This window comes from Danio aesculapii, chromosome 2 (genome assembly GCF_903798145.1).
Source record: "Danio aesculapii chromosome 2, fDanAes4.1, whole genome shotgun sequence".
Lineage (NCBI taxonomy): Eukaryota > Metazoa > Chordata > Actinopteri > Cypriniformes > Danionidae > Danio > Danio aesculapii.
The window spans coordinates 25,114,312-25,132,584 of NC_079436.1; the positions used below are offsets into that span (position 1 = coordinate 25,114,312).

Here is an 18,273-nt window from a genome sequence, read left to right on the forward strand (position 1 = left end):
CGAAATAAAACAGATAGGACTTTCTCCAGAAGAAAACATATTATCAGACATACTGTGAAAATTTCCTTGCTCTCCTAAACATTATTTGGGAGATATTTAAAAAAAAAACAAATTCAAAGGGGGGCTAATAATTCTGTCTTTAACTGTATATAATATTGCATAGCTTCCTATTAAAAATATACATTTAAAAAAGATAGATTTGTGAGGGGTGCACTTATATATGCTAAGCACTGTGTATGTATGACTAAATGTTTGTGTAAAAGAAAAGGTGCTATTAACCTCTAGTAATGAACTATAAAAATAAAGCAATACAGGAAAGATTGTTCGTTTATTTAGTATTAAATCTAGGGTAGAGTAGAACTGTTCAATTATAGCATTTTTGTATTTGAACGACTCTCTCTTGAGTAAACTCGCTTTATAGGCAAGAGAGGCACGGTGCGCTGTGTTGTCAAAGAATGCTAATGGAGTGTCTGTGTACTTTCATCACAAGCTCTTTAACGGCTTCCACTGATGTGGGACTCTTTGAAGATGGCTTAAGGACTACATTTGATAACACAGGAGACCTAAGATGCCTGAGGCTTAGGTATTTTTTTATAAACACATGCCAGCATTAGGAATTACAGCACTTCATTTTATTTTTTGGTTCATATTTGTTTGAAAGTTGTAGTTTGTGGTTCACTGCTGCCTTGTAGACTTTTTTTTCTAGGCTTTATGCTTTTTATCATAGCTTTTCATGTGGTTTAGCAGAACCAAAGAGAAGTTGAAAGTAATGTGCTCTTAAACTAATGGAGAGATGTGTTAAACAAATTAACCAAAGACATTAAACGTAATGTAAAAGATACTGCATGTCTCACTTGTGCTTTCAATACTGTACAGTGATTGAACAAACCTTCCAATTTACTGTTGGTTGTTGTTGTTATTGCTGTTGTGTTGTTCAGCCAAATACTTACCAATCCATATCAATTCCATATCAAACAATAGAGTATGGTGCCTTGCAATGCCATGTGCATGGATTTGATTGCCAGGAAAAGCATGACATTTTTCTCTATAGCTTGAATGGAAGTCAGTGGGGATAAAAGCAACTGTGAAATGCACAAACACAGACATAATATTATGTAATACAACAATTATAGTACACGTCACTTTAAGGCAGAAAGACCCTTCCATCATTTCTTTTGTACAGTGTTTAAGACTATTTGAATGATTCGAATGTCAGCGTCAGAGATTATCTGTATTTCAACACATCTAAATAAGTACCTTTTCTCTCCCTAACCCACTTTTGTCTTTTTTTTCTCACAGGTGGCTTTCACATTTGACTCTTAAACATCTTATTCTGACTGGTAAAGCAAAATAAAGCAAAGGGAAAGGGTTCAACATCTGCTGAACACATCAACGGAAGGCTGTCACCAGGTGGGCTATATACTGTGGCTTTGGAGAGGACTTATTCATGCCCACAGGCCTCGGCTGTTCACAGTGGGGATGATCTGGTGCGCTACACACAGGCCTATCATTAGGCCATTGGGGCCCATGCTAAGGAATGGATAGTTTTCCTGTTAAATGTTACAGTGCAGATTCCCTTTAACTATGGGGCACCGGTGAAGGATTGGTTTGATTATCCCTTTTTCCCTTTTGGAATCCAAATTTGAACTGAAGCAGCAGTTAAAGCTAAGAAAGGCAATATCTTTAAGATATTTAGGATTGATATACTTTCACATTTTATATGAAGGTGTCTCCATATCATTTCTCCATATTTTTTAAGTGACTAGTGAAATATCACAAAATTGACTTTGGGATTTATGAATAAACAAAGACCATGGCGGCTACTTATCGCATTGTGGTTAGCAGCATAAACTGTTACAACAGCGTTGTGATTGACCGTCGTGTCCAGCACACTGTACACTACTGTAATGGACCCTGTGGTGCACTAAAACATGGACTAAACTGCACAGTTGCACACCGCAGCACTTGTGCTGAACTTCTTGATACCCCCATATCCAGAACCTGCTCTGAAAGGCCCATCAGCCTTCATGAGTCTAAAACTATGGAGAATGGCAACACTGGGCCTGTTGCCTTCTGTGATGACTTCCACCAGGTAATTCCCAGAGTCAAGAAAGGATCAGCCATCCAAAGCTCAGCAAGCCTCAAAGATATTACAGGGGAGGCTATCAACCTGGCTAGTGGGAAAATCAAGGAGTTTTCATTTGAGAAGATCAAGTACTCCTCAAGCCATGTGACATTTAGAAAGGGCCGCAAGGTTCGGCCAGACTCTTTCAGCAGGAGGTCCACAGATCTAGATATCATCTATGGCCAGTTCACAGGCAATGATGAAAATTGTCCTCCATTTGGCCTTTTTCAGAAGTCTGTACTGGAAGAGCATAAGCTAAGTCGCAGTGCATCCCTGGAGCAGAACCTAAACAATGTGGCCACACTCTACCTGAACAGCCTCACAGAGGAAAACCTAATAACCCGCATACTGGAGAAGACCAAGGCAGACAGCAGTGCCTCAGGAGAAGACATAAAAGCCTGTCTTGACATTCTGCTCAAGTGCTCAGAAGATCTGAAGAAGTGCACAGACATCATCAAACAGTGCATTAAAAGAAAGTCAATGGGTGGAACTACTGATGACTCAGGCAATCCTGAAATTATTTATAAAAATGTGATGGCTCGGCTCTCCAACTACCTAAAGAGACTTCCTCTTGAGCTGGAACAGGGACAAAGTATAAGGCAGGAGCACAGTGAGCTTGCTGAACTAGTCAATAGTATACATGGGCTGCAACAAATCCCCTTCTCTCCTATCTTTGGCAATGAACAACCTCCACGATATGAGGACGTTGTTCAGTCTCCTCCACCTACGAAACCTCGGAGTAAACCCTCCCAGCCAGAACCTTCAGAGGGCTCTAGGGAACTTACAGGCAGTATTAAACCCATTCAGAGTGTCCCTGGTTTGTCAGCACGAACCCCTCCATCAACTAATGGGTTCTCCCATGGCAGCTTGCCTACAGCCTCCAGTAGCAGTTCAACACCATTTATCTGCCAGCATACAGTTTCAACCAGCCGACCGGACACATTTTCTTCTGCAAACTCTTTCTTGTCTATCAGTAATGAAAACCTTTGTAAAGATGCAATGGAGGCTCTGTACATTGAGGAGGAAGATTCAGAGATGGGAAGGATGCCGGACAGGCCAGTTAAAGGGGATGGGAAGCACAGCTGTAATCTTTCGGAGTCCAGACAATACTCCAAAAGAACTACTGGCTACTCAGAGCCTAGTGGTGGTGTTTCGGATAAACTACATGAGCTTAGCAGAAACGGAACCACATTCAAGTCGAAAAATGACTCTACTGTCAACCAGATGTACTTGCCAAAAACCACAGATTCTAGACTGTTCTCAAGGTCAACCTCACACACGAATAAAGGGGGAGCCGATGATATTGATAAACTGCTGATGGACCTGGAGTGTCTTTCCCAGAACATGCAAAAGGAACCTCCATTGCCTCCTAAGCTTAAAAATTGTGGCCTACAGACAGGTTCCCCCCAGCATTTGATTGGTAACTCTGTGGCTAAGGATCTACCTGTAGTGGGTTTCTCTGGACCCTCGGTGGCCATGCCACAAGAGCCAGGGGTTGAGTCTACTGAAGAGGATGATGGAGCTCTGCTGCTCAGGATTCTGGAAAGCATTGAAAGCTTTGCTCAGGAGCTGGTGGAGAGCGGAGCTGGCAGAGGAACTCAGACTAAGGAGCGAGAAGTCATGCGTCTTCTCCAGGAAACTCTGGCCAGCACCAAAGCAGAGGTTGCCCCACTCCCCCTTCCTGTACCTGAATCTGAGACTGCACCTACCCCTCCACAAACATCACAATGTAAACCTGCACCAACACTTTCAAATACACCTACTGCTATACAAATCCCTGCTTCTACTGTGAGGGACACAGGCTCAACTCTTCTCATTCAACAGACACCTGAAGTCATCAGGGTGAGTTCAACTAAACTAGACCTATGCAATGTTTTTATATGTTTACATGTCTCTTGGAGAATCAGTGCAATGTGTGATTTATTGGTGTACAACTGGAGATGTGACATGGTAAAAATAAGATTTGAAGAAGTAAGATAACCTTTTAAAAAAATCATGTTTGAAATTGAATGAACCCTAGGTGTTGTCTGCTTCGACATCAGTGGCTGTTTGCAGCTGTTTGTGAATATGTCCTCAGTGGCAAAGCTGGATAAAAACATCATTTAGTTACTATAGAGATGAAGTCAAATGCAGATCATCCTAAGAAACAAAATAACTCGCAATACATGTAGGATTTTTAAGAACTGTAAGCAGCTTTAGTGGATACAGGGATTCATACACAACTGTAAGAAAACTCCTGCAAACAGTCACTGACACTCAAGAAGATAATCTTAATATTAAGAATCAAGAACAGGTAAAGTTTCGCATGATAATTTGCGCAAATTCAGTTATTTTGTTTTATATATGGAAATCTGTGTAATGTAAAATTATTTAGGTTATACAAAAATGCTCTTATTCAATTATTTTTTTATTATATAACATATGAGCAGAACTGTGTATAGCTTATAGGCATAATAGAAGTGGAAAATCCATTTTACCATTAGTTGAAGCACAAAATTATAGCCTTCATAATTAGTAACCATTACATCAAATTTCTAACTAGAATACTGTGATATGTTCATCAACTGGGGAAAAAAGGCTTTCTGTAAAAGAAATTAAATACAACTTTTGTATTTTACAGGTCTATTTTTGTCTCCACTAACTGACCTCTTGGTTTAATTTCAACTCATTGCAGTTTAGTTGTTAATCATGTTAAATTGTGTAAAAAGAAACATTAATTTCTTCCATATTCATTACATTTTCATTGTATTTTACTTGATGATTTCCCAGGTGTACATTGATGTGCTATAGTGTATGACATAGCCTAAAACCATTATGCCTGAGAGAGATAACGTGTTGCAAAGAAGCTAACTGCAGTTAACTGTGTGGTCAGTATCATATATCTTCTGAATCTGGCTGTCACCTTTAGTCCATTTTTTCTGCACATCCATCATGCTGGGGAGAAGAAAGGACAGTTTGTCATTCTCTAGTTCATAGGTTTCGGGTGAGACTCTGGTATGTACTAGATGTACTTGTTTATGTAATGGCATCATTCCTTTTTTCTTATTAGGCCATTCATTTCAACACAGTTCAGTTTCTATTACAATTTTTTTAAAAGTAAAAAAGTGGCATACAAGTGCAAAACAACACTTTATTCTTCAAGATATGCAAATAATCATTTAGTACAAGTCTTGGGAGTGCATGTTAGTGTTTCATGACCAATTTATTAGTAACTTTTAGCACTCTAAAGTGTTGTCAAGCTGTTTATATCCCATGTCAGTCATCCTGTCACATTTAACCCTTGCTCTTTATGTGTCCTCTGTTCTACCTCTCTCTCACCCTCTTTATCTTTTCTCTCACTGGTAAATCCTCCCTTGTTTATTTTCCTGGCTTTGTAAACCAATACCATCTGAGGTTCTATCTCGGGACCTGCTATTTATGACGTTGCCATGACATCTGTCAAGAGCGGAACCCCCTTAATAATGGGACCCCTCCTCCAATCCTATTTCTGTACCTGCTCAGTGCATAACTAAGAACCCTTATGGTTGGATGAGTCGCATACTTGTGCACGAACACACACGTACACACCCCTAAGAGAGTGTAGAAAATTGCCCTAAAGAAAGGTAAATTACGTTTTGTAGATGTGTGTCGGATAAACTAGCTAATTTTTGCTTCCCCATGACACCAAATTCTAGAGACTTATTGTGTTGTGTTGAACAACAGGGCTGAATTAGTTCACATTAAAAGTATGCATGCTGTCCTTTGATCATTAGCGTAATTTCAGCATTAACATGAAAGATGTTTAGTTAGAAAACATAGATGTTTTGATACTGCGCACATCCCCCAGTAACCGCCTCTGATTGGTCCACATGTTATTTTGGGATTGAGTTGTGATGCTGTAGCCATGCAGTTGGTGTAGAGGACACACAGTCCTTTTCCAGAGCATTGGTCGGTCATAGCAAGAGCAGGCCACAGGGATTTTGGCACAGACACTGTTAATGGTGTTGATTTGCCCAGGGCACTTCTCCTCCTCCTTGTCATCTGCAGACAAAGGTGTCAGGAAGACTAAATCAGCTTACTCCCCGCCTACTATTTCATTCCGCTAAGAGACTGGCTGTCGCCAGAGGGAAAATGGACCCAGTGTTGCCGTGGGGGTCACGGCTAAGTTTGGGAATAGCTTTCTGCTAACCCGATCCCCTTTCTGGCACTCGCGGGAGCAATAAAAATAAGAACGCTACGCCAGGAGCCCAGCCCACTGCCCCATTTAAACACAAAGCTGCCAATCACAGAGATAAACAAGGCTGCAGAAACGTTAGACCCGTGCACGTTCCCTTGTGTCATACCTGTTTGCTGTTTACGATGGGCATCTGGGGTCTTGTTTTTAACAAGGTGCACCTGCAGTGCTTTCCTTGTTTTATCTCATTTAGTTCCTGCATGTGTCATCACCAACACAAAAGCACCAAATGGATCAAGATGTGGCCCATCTGTCATCTGTCAGCATCTCGGCATCTAGGGAATCAGCTCCAGATTTAACAGTTGCTCTTGTGCTTTGCTACAGGACCTGAGTGTGGTCTTTTTGTTTGTACTTCTCTTTTTCTGTCTCATGGCTCATTGCTAGACCAAACAGCAGGTGAGCTTGAAAGTGGACGCTCAGTCTGGTTTTGGCTTTCTTGCCTCTGTCTCTGTGCTGACAGGATAATCTGAGGCTCCGGATGCTGAGGGCTTGTGCTTCTCTCTTGAGATTGCTTATTTACTACTTCTCTTCTTTCTTGGTTTCCTATGCGAAAAGCATAGACTTCATGTAAGCCTGGAGATCGTGAAGAGAATTAAAACGAGTTTTCACAGTTGTGAAATGAGTTGTTGCCACTAGTAGCATTTATATGCATATATTTAGTGGATTTAGTGCCCATTAGACTTGCTCATGCAGATCAGGTCAGTGTATAAGTTCATTTATTTTCCTTCGGCTTAGAGCCTTTATTCATCAGGGGTCGCCACAGCAGAATGAACCGCCAACTTATCCAGCATATGTTTTATGTGGAGGATGCCTATCCAGCTGCAACCCAGTACTGGGAAACATCCAAGCACACTCATTAACACACATAAACTACAGCCAATTTAGTTCAATTCAATTCAGTAATATTGCATGTCTTTGGACTGCGGGGGAAACCGGAGCACCCATAGGAAACCCACGCAATCATGTGGAGAACATGCAAACTCCACACAGAAATGCCAACTGACCCAGCCGGGACCTTCTTGCTGTGAGGCGACAGTGCTAACCACTGATGAACCAATTTCACATTAAATAAGAGTTTTAATCTGCAGTTCATGTGGATATTTTGATTTGTTTTGTAAACAGATTTTTTACATGCACACACAAGCACATACACACACACACACACACACACACACACACACACACACACACACACACACACACACACACACACACACACACACACACACACTAAAGTATTTAATTGATGAAAGTCCCATTAAATTGAGCAAAAGTAGCTCTAAAGTTTGCATTTCTAATGTTACAAATGATTTTATTTCTAATAAACTAATGAATTCTTTTGCTTTAAACGTCCTATTCATCAGAGGAACATGACAAGCCATCGAGGCTTTTATAAAAATATGAAGCAGAAAAGAGGTTTTTAATTATTAGAATAATAAAAACAATCATTGGCATTCTAGAATGATTTCTGAATGGTCAGATGACCCTGAAGACTGCAGTAATGGTGCTAATGATTCAGCTTTGAAACATTTACATAAATGATTTATTTAAGTTTTATTTAAATGTTTGCCTAGAATGCAGTTTTCAAACTGAAATAATACTTCCCACAAGTACTCTTTTTATTGATTTTTAAAGGACATCTGATGAAATGAATTATTTCAGAAGCATTAACACATTTTTATGTTTTCAAACATGTATTTAGAGAATATCGCTTAACATTTTCATATCAATATAAGCCAGTAATGTCTGATTTCGTAAGAAGGGATGTTTTTTTGTGACCATACATTGTTTTAAATGCTCTTTCAGTGCAGTTAGCATCCAGTTAAACTGCAATGTTTGACTATTACAACTTTTGAACTGAAATTCAATGTGCAAAAATGCTGCACCTGCTTATCGTATTAACCTCTCAGATTTGAGTCCTGCATGTAAAAACTTTGCCCAGAGATGGTTCTTTTCATGTTTGATGGAAGACCTCTCCCTATTGGTGCGACCGCATGGTGCAGACAAGGCAATATGTCCTTCACTGCACCTGTCAGGAAGTGCTGTTAATCTCCATGGTGAGAGGGAACACCCTGCTTGGCAATATGAGTGTTACAGCCAATATAAATCAGAAGGATCTCTTCCAGGGGCTCAAGCCAACTAGTCATGCTCAGAGCCACAGACACGCCACAGTGGGTCACCACTGGCCATGCTGTATTCATTGAGAGCAGGCTGACTCCATGCCTCTTTTAGAAGAAGTGAAGAGAAACCCCAGAGGACCCTTGTGGAGTTTAGTCGATTGAAAACTAGGCCTGAATACTGACGAGGGCTGGCCAATGTTTTAGCTACCATATTATCTTCTTGATATATCAAATTAGGAATATGTTGTGATAACGTTAAATGTTTTGTCCAGCACAGCTTCACTCCTTTTTTCCTTATCAAGACAAATCAAATATGTTACACACTGAGTTGCAATGATTAAATAACGTTGTTTACATGAAAAGAGATGTTATCAAATAAATCAGTGTGTAGCGGATCCTTTAAATCAGGGTTGGGAATCTTTTTCAGCAAAGAACCATTTCTGATTTTTTTTTAGCAGTTTTTAAAGAGCCATTGGCATATATATTTATACACTAACTAAATAATGCAGGTTTAAATGAAACCTTTATTTATGTCTATGCACAACACATTTAGAGCAAGTCCATGAATGAAGAAAGGACAATATATCTATTTTTTTTCTTTTCACCATCACCACTTGTGAATGTTGTTTGCATTTATGCAAGGTTTCCATAGAAACGTAAGTTGTTTGCCCTTTATTGGTGTCGTAATTCAAGTTTATCCATAGCGCCACACACACACACACATTCATTGTGATATTGATATTGATTTTGCTGAAAAATTTATCATAATTGTATTTCCAATAGGAAACTGGTTTCTAGTGACAGTTATAAATCATAAAATAATATTGATATGAGACAGCTGGAGAGCCATGTATTTTGGGTTGAAGAGCCACCTGTGGCTCACGAGCCATAGGTTCCCGCTTAAAGTGCAATATGCAGCTAAAAAGAACTAAATTCTAGATTAGATGTATGGGTTTTGGAAGGAAAGCACTTGAATCCAATGTTTCAGTTTTGTTTTTAATTTCAGAGGAAGATATTGATCAATGTAAAAATGCAAGTATATAATAAAGTTACAACAAAACATTAATATGATTTTGATAATTTAATAGGCCGATTTATTTAAATTGTTTAAAAATATTTATGCATCAAAGAAGAGTTATTCACATTTGCGTCTCAGTGGTGTGTCAAAATCATTATTTCACAGCTTTAAAAATGTTCTTATTTGTTAAAAGAACATTATTTTCAAGAAAACATTATTTTAAAAACTTTATCATTTAATCCATTGCTTTACCATGAATTGTGAAATTTATGATCGATTTTTGAGTGACAATTTTTACTTCAGAATAGCTTTTTTATATTTTATACAGGGTTTCTGCAGGCTTTTTCAAGTCAAATTAAAATTTTCTACAACCCTTTAAGACCATTATGAATGAAATTTTAGACATCTACAGGGCTAAACACTAAGGATTTTTTTTCTAATGGCCAGGTTTTGTAACAGGTTCTGTCTTAAAGGAAGATCATGTTGAGGTATGTGTTGCTTTAGTTTTCTTTCCCTGATTAGAGAAATTAATGTTGAGAATTTGCTGTAAAAATGTCTAACAGCTGATAAGCTGAAAAAAAGTTTTGACATGGATTATTGGTTATTGGGTGTCAGTTCGATTGGGTAGCTTTACCTGCACATACTGTAGGAAAATTAAGACCTGTTTAAAATGATTTAAGACCTACAACACTATATTTTAGCAAATGTAAGCCTTTTTATGGCTTAAAATCTGCTTACACCTTTTTTCCACTGGGATCAATTTTAATTAAATTTTTCAATTCACCTTTATTTGTATAGCGCTTTTACAATGTAGATTGTGTCAAAGCAGCTTCACATAAAAGGTCATAGTAAATAGGAACAGTGTAGTTCAGTTTGTAGTGTTTAAATTCAGTTCAGTTTAGCTCAGTTCAGTGTGGTTTAATAATCACTACTGAGAGTCCAAACACTGAAGAGTAAATCCATTGATGCGCAGCTCTACAGATCCCGAACCATGCAAGCCAGTGGCGACAGTGGTGAGCAATTTGACCCTAGCAATTTAAAACCTCCAGAATATGATTCTTTTTTCTTTTTTCCAAAAGGTTAGTGTCAGGTAGTTGATGTCTTTGTTGACTACGTAACTACAGGGCATTGAAAAAATAATATCATGTTAATTTTATGTTTATCAAGTTATCCCCATTATGTTAGGAAAAGTCATTTAATCTGAACCAAAAAAAAAAACAAAACAAAAACAAAGTCAATTATATATGTACTTATGTTTAACATTGAATGGGGTCAAATTGATCCCAAGGATAATAGGAGGGTTAAGACACTGTGGACACCCTGTTTATAAGTTTTTGTCATTTTGCATTTGATTTTTATTTTTTATTTTAGTTCAATTCTATTTATTTAGTATCTTCACATTATTTGTTTATTTTAAAGTTTTTTTAAAACTTTGTTTTAAATATTTGTTTTATTTTAAATAATTATTTGTTATTATTTTAAAGTCAATCAGTAATTATTTTATAACTTGGAAAAAAAAATGTAAATGAATGTATATTTCAGTCAACAAAAATGTCCGCTGTTGTTGTACTCAGTGATTATGCTTTATAAAATACTGTACTTAATAACAACACATTTTTAGCCTCCCGTTTTTTGCATCAGTAGAATGCTGCATTCAAACAAATGCTGACATTTACAGATAACCAATGAATCCTGCTCACAAGGTTAAAATTACCATAAAGCAACATTTTGGTAATGCACATTTGAATACTTTCCTTCTGAAAGTGTGCTGATTAAGAGAACGAGCAAACCACTGCAATTAACACACCTGCACTGAACCAAGAGCGACAGGAGAGCTGTAGAAACAAAGAGAGAGCAAAAAAAAGAAAGCAAAGAAGAAACAGTGGTATGTTAATGATAATGACAGGATTCAAATTTCTCACACAGTTCACTTTGTACACCTGTACACTTTTTTCATTTCTTGTACACCTGACAACTTTTCAAAGTGCATTTTGGAGTTTCACAGTCAGAATGACTCAAGTTTTGATCACAAATGACAGAAAGTGTTTCTTTACCCACTCCCTTAAGGAATAAAGAAAGACAGAACAGAAATAAAAGCACACACACTGAGCAAGGCTACATGTATGTCTATTGTGTCCATCCTATTTGCTAGAGTTGTTTGCATAGGGTCAGCAGGGAATTACATCACAAGTATGGCTGTCTTGCACTAAGAGGAAATGAAATCACAGACCAGGCCTGAGCCAAGAAAACCCCCTATGCACAGCATCCTTCTGTGAGTCACAGCCTGTTGCTATTTGCAAATAGTTTCCAATACGAAAAGTAATGGAAGAGGCTATAGCTCTGGTCTGAAACAAGACAACAGCCTCCTCAAACAAGAGTGCATCAGTTTAAGCGCTGATAGAAATCCCTGAGTGACATCAGCCCTTGGTTTTTTTTCCCAGGATTTGAGATGTCTGAGGGAATGCTATAACCCTGTACTTAAGCCTCCATTTGTGTTGGGGGCTGCTTAATTCCACAAGCCGGCATGGGGATTTCACAGAACACGAGAGATCTGTGTTACTTCCTAAACCATGGCCAACAGTGGCTTCCTTTTTTACACTCCAACAATGAATCTGTTGCTCATTCATTGTCTAGTTTTTGGGCAAATATCCGGATGGGATTGTTAACTTGTTTTTGCATTAGAGAATTCATGTGAGCTGAAGTTTTCTGTCATTTTAACATTTATTTGTCAAAGTGGTTGTTTTGTCACATCTTTTTCATGAATATTACATACAGAGGAGATTCAAATTAGAGAGCTAAATTTTCTAAATGTCCAGGTCATAAGTATATTTCATAAGTTACGTATAATATTAAGCGTAGTATAAAAACATTAATGAGATATTTAATAAAGAAACAAAAATTAATCCACCAGAGGCTGCTGTGTACGCTTTTTGGGATCTCAAAATTCTCTCACGAGTGCCATTAACACCTGCTCTTTTAGTGTATATCCACTAGAGGCCACTGTCGACTGACCCACCCTAAACCCAACCAATAGTGTTTTCAAAAGCACTGATTGACCCATCCACCCACTTCCCTAAACCCAACCACCAGTTTTTACAAGCAATCCATAAAAAGAAAAGCCCTCGGCTGATTTACCACATTCGCACCCTAATATTTACTTGTTTATTCTATTTTTTGGCTTCTGTTTTTGTCTTACCCGCTTTCTGGAACCGTTCTTCACCAGACTCAAACCGCCTTGTTGTGGTTAACTCCTCTCAGTGTGTTAAGTCTGCCGACGTACATGGCGAGCTAAATGGACAAACTGGTAACAGTGGGAAAGCTGTCCACACGAAGGCAAGCGGTCAGCTGGTAAGCGCGAAAAGAAACGGTGTCACACCGCCGAAATGCATCCATACGTACTTCTGGCTACATGGATCTCCAGAGATGTATATAGGGCTATGTTTTCCGAATGAGCCAGTGTTGTAAACATCTGCCTTCACACTGCCATGTAACATTATAATAGGCCTATCTGATTCAGCAATAGAAACCATCACTTCCTCCTCTACTGACTTCTACAGACAATTTGACTCCAATGTTTTGAGGAATGAACTCTTTCATTCACATACACTCCTACACTATGGCTAATTTACTTCATTTATTTTACCTACACCACCTGCCTTTGAACTGTGGGGAAAACAGATCTTGCAAACCAGCAACTTTCTAGAGACGACAATGCTAACCACTGAGCCACTATGCCCCCACTATGAAATATAGTTTTCCAAATAAATTAAACTAACTTTCATCACTAAAGTGAACCTTTGAACAGTTCTGTCCACAAAGCATGCTTGTCCGCGAAGGTTTGTGGACCACCAGCCTTTTTGGGGGACTTGAATGAGTTACAATAGTCACATTTTATAGATGTAGAGTCTTTTTTTTTGTCAGACAATTAATGAAATTACCAACAGGGTAATTCTTCCTGCATGGAATACTCATTTGAATTTGATTGATGCTTTCATGTAATTCAGGATAGTTTCATTCTTCACAACTCATGCAGGAGTTCATTCGGGACTTCTTTTTAATACTTCTAAAATGTTTTCAGAACCAAACTTTTGATATTGTACTGTGTGTATATGTATGTATACACTACCAGTCAAAAGTTTGGGGATAGTTTTTTTCATGTTTTTTTTTAAGAAAATAATTCTGTTGATCAAGGCGGCATTTATTAAATGTAAAAATGGTTAAATTGTTAAATATTTATTAACATTTTAAATAACTGCTTTCTTATTGTATGTAATTTCAAATGAAATTATTACTCCAGTCATTATTGCTTTTATTACTATTACCATTAATAATAAGAAGAATAATAATAAGAATAATATTAGCAATAATAATTAATATTAGGGCGATTTCTGAAGAATCAAGTGACTCTGAAGACTGGAGTAATGAAGTTGAAAATTAATCATTTAAAATCACTGAATTAAACTATAAATTACTTTTAAACAGTTATTTTATAGTGCAGCAACTTTTCACAATTTTTACAATTTGTACTGTATTTTTAATGAAATAAATGCGACCTTGGTGAGCAGGAGAACCTTATTTTAAAACATTTAAAAATCCTACTGACCCCAAACTTTTGACCGATAATGTTCTGGCTGTATGTCAGAATGGGGGTGTCCAGTAGTAATAAAGCAGAGCTCTTCACTTTAACATGTTGCCTGCAAGTTGTTATCCAAAAGATTACTCATCATCCTACGGACTGAGCGAAAGACAAATATCTAATTTATAATGGATTTGCGAAACCTTCCAGACTACCCATGTGCCCTGCATTTGAGTAATCGGAGCAATGCTGCTTTTAATGCCTGAAGCTCAGCACAAGTGCTTATTAAGAGACAATGAATACAGGCCTGCCGAATACAGAAAACCCAGTTGTCATTGAACAGTGTTAATGGCTGATTTTATCAGCTCGCTGAGTGCTGGAGGTAGAAGCGTTTTAATGGACTCTCATCTCGACATAATGAACCTCGTCTTGTCACAGTCACGGTCACTTTTACCTTCTCTGATGCTCTCAGAGTTTGTTGTAATATGTACAATCTATGCTATTGATTTATTTCAAGTGACCCTGCAGATCTTTGGAACAAGTAAAAACATCGACTTCCATATAGTTTGTACAGATCCTTCTCCAAACCACAGCACCTGGAAAGTTGGCAGCTTTACACAAAAGGAACAAGTTAGCGTTGGAAAAAAATCTTTCAGTTTTGTCAGCGGTTGGACTCTGTGATTGCTGTTTTGTCAGTGTTTTTTATGAGATCCTTGTTACTGAGTTCTGACTTCGGTGGGTGTTTTTTGCAGCTGGTGGGAGTGAGTAGAGGGAAAGAAAAGTGCAAAGACAAAAGTGGAATGGAAAGTAAGGTGTCACTGAGCTCTTCAACTAGATAATCTCATCACAGAGTGTTTGTAGTGAGGCGACCACTACAGACATGAGGAGTCAAATGTTCCCATGCTTTAAATTCTCGGATAATGACTAGCTGACCGGAGAAGAGTCAGTGAAATATTCATTTAAGCATTTAAGCATGGATAATTGACTCTGACTCAGCTTTAAAAGTAGCGAGTGCTGTGGAAATCCATGGCATCCAGTTAGCATATTGTTTTACTGTAAATCTGACTCATTAACTGTGTGGTCTATAGCAGTAGTTCTCAACGTTTGCAATTTACTGGAGAAATATTAAGGATAATTAAATAATTTTAACCCTCGACTGCAAGGTGTAACCATATGGCAACATGATGCTTATGTTAATTTTCCTGCCACTGTTTCTTTAAGACCAACATAAAAAATTTTTTTTGTTGGAAAGAGAAGACCATAGCGTAGCCAATGATGTGCTTTGGTTAAGTCACATGACATGCTCTGTTTTTCTGTAGCGTGATTTCTGACAGACTGGCGTTTATTGTAGTTGTTGAATGCAAATGTAAACATCAATAAAAACAAAGGATCAAATTATATCAGATCCACAAAAAAATCTGAAACATCACCTCCAGTAAGTTATGATGACATATTCACAACTCAATTTTAAGTCAAATTAGTTTTTTGTAAATCGATCAAATGTATGTGTTGCCAAATGTAACAATAACAACATGAATGCTAGTAATATAATGTTGATTAGTCATGTGTTAATGGCATTTGCATCATGGATAAAATATAGTTTTAATGGCAATACTACTTTTGAATAGATATGAATACAGGGAACAGTGTATAAGCGAGCACCACCATGTTCTATGGTAAATGAAAGAAGAAAAGGACAGAACTGGCTCTTCCTGCAGATGAAAATGAGGATGAGATGGGTTTTAGTGACCATGAGAATGATGCAGACTGGACATTTGATGGAGACAGTTCAGCTAAGTTAGCTCTGAGGCAGACAAGACAGGCATAGTATAGTATGTAGAACAATATATAAACATTGTTAGCTAGTAGCTACGATATTCTGATGCATCTGGATAAATTAGACTTGTTATTTATTTGTAATAATATTAACTGGAGAAAATATTTGTATTCACTTTATGTTGTATAGATGATAATACAATATTAGGTTTGTTTTTAATAATATTCAGCAAAAAAGAGTTGAATAAAGAAAAGCTGTCGGAATACGAGTTGTTGGAAAGTATGTATAAGGTGTCGTTTATAAGTTCTGTGTTAAAGCGTATAATACTGCAACACCGATTAAATTATTTCAAACAACAAAATTATTAATTATAAGGAAAGTTAGGTCCACTGTTGGACGTTGTTGCCAAATGGCAACATTTCATAAAGTACCTTAAAAAAGTTTTTATTTCCGTTTTTTTTTACAGCACTTCAAGTTAAGCCATTTTAAGAATAGAAAAACAGTCAAATATATATATTTTTATAGAATTATCATAGTGCGTGCGGTAGAGGGTTAAGATTTTGTCTAGTTTACCATGTCTACAATTGGCACTTTTAATGTTACATCATGTCCGCAACAACTGAACTTCACGCACCAACTGAACTTCTCTGACCACATTTCTAGAACTGCTCGATCTTGCAGATTCGCACTCTACAACATCAGAAAGGTCCGACCCTTCCTATCTGAACATACAGCTCAACTCATTGTTCAAGCTCTTGTTCTCTCCAAACTGGACTATTGCAACTCTCTGCTAGCCGGGCTACCAGCTAGTTCTATCAAACCTCTTCAGCTGCTTCAGAACGCAGCAGCACGAGTGGTCTTTGATGAACCCAAAAGAGCACATGTCACTCCGCTACTCGCCCGTTTGCACTGGCTGCCAGTTGCTGCTCGCATCAAATTCAAAGCTCTGATGTTTGCTTACAAAGTGACCTCTAGCTTTGCTCCTTCGTATCTGCTCTCACTTCTGCAGTTTTATGTGCCCTCCAGAAACTTGCGTTCTGTGAATGAACGTCGCCTCGTTGTTCCATCCCAAAGAGGGAAGAAATCACTTTCCCGAACTCTCACATTCAATCTGCCCAGTTGGTGGAATGAACTCCCTAACTACATCAGAACGGCAGAGTCACTTGCTGTCTTCAAGAAATGACTAAAAACGCAACTGTTTAGTCTCCACTTTCCTTCCTAATCTGCAACTGCCTCTCTGGCTATACCACTAACTGTGCCCTCTCTCTCTCAAAAAAAAAAAATAAAAAATTTTTACTAATGCTTTGCTTCTTAGACTTTACACACCTGAAACTTGTCTATAGCACTTGTTCACTGCTGCTCTTATAGTTGTGTAAATTGCTTCCTTGTCCTCATTTGTTAGTCGCTTTGGATAAAAGCGTCTGCTAAATGACTAAATGTAAATGCAAATGTAAATGTAAATGTCCAAATATTGGGTCTTCAATAAAATAAAATAAATTGATTGAGGGTTTATTTGAGGTTTATTTGAGGCTCTATTTTTAATTTTAGATATGATACAATACTGTTTACAGTATAATGACATACAATAGCTTGATAAGAACACATCCGAAAAACAGTAGGCTACAGAGAGTGAGCTGCTGCAGAGAAAGTGCATAATCCAATAGGTTCTAAACAAGACTCATGCTTTATATTAAGGACTTTAAAATAACTTGTTAGATATAGTAAACAAGTGTAGTTTGAAGCATTTGCACATCAGAGCCTCGGACAAAAAATGTTAAAAAGTCATCAAAATATTTCCATTTTGTTGTCAGGGTGCATACATGTCAGACAGGAAGAGCACAATTGCATTGGAGAATTTATCTTGAATATTAAAATTGTTATGTATCTGTGTGATATTTTTGCTATTGATCAATAATATGGCATTTCATTTGTAGAATTTAAGCCTACAAGTAAGTGTATTTTTGTGAGTAACTGTAAAATGACTGTTGTGTGGGGTGATCAGATTAGCTGATTGAATTTAACTGCTTTGAAAGGCACTCGTTTTTTCTTTGAGATTGTAACAGAGGAGTGTTGTGTTATGTTATTTTTTTTAAACATAATATGTAGCATAAACTTCATGATTACAACCATGCCCTGTTTTTATTTAACATACATTAACATTGCTTTTTTGGACAACACAAATCAAACAAACACCTGCAAGAAAAAAAAAAACATACATATTTTTTTTAATAGAACAAATATAGCAACATAATATATATGTATACAAAATGCTTAGGCCTCAACAGATTGATTAGCCCTTTTTAAGCGATATTTAACTAATATTATAATTAGAGCTGCACAATATATTGTTTCAGCATCAATATCGCAATGTGATCATTCACAATTGGCATTTTGCAAGAATGTGCAATATTGAGTCTGATTATAATTGATAATTTCGCAAGTGT

The 18,273-nt window shown here is 37.5% G+C and overlaps 1 protein-coding gene across 1 annotated transcript in view; it reads left to right on the top strand.

Annotated features, from left to right (window-relative positions):
• Positions 1 to 18,273, top strand: part of ppp2r3a (protein phosphatase 2, regulatory subunit B'', alpha) — a 143,569-nt gene that overhangs the window by 91,766 nt on the left and 33,530 nt on the right. Inside the window, exon 3 of the mRNA XM_056475972.1 lies at positions 1,300 to 3,967. Within this exon, the coding sequence (XP_056331947.1) occupies positions 1,814 to 3,967 (2,154 nt within the window). The 5' untranslated portion in view covers positions 1,300 to 1,813. The remainder of the gene's footprint in view (positions 1 to 1,299; positions 3,968 to 18,273) is intronic.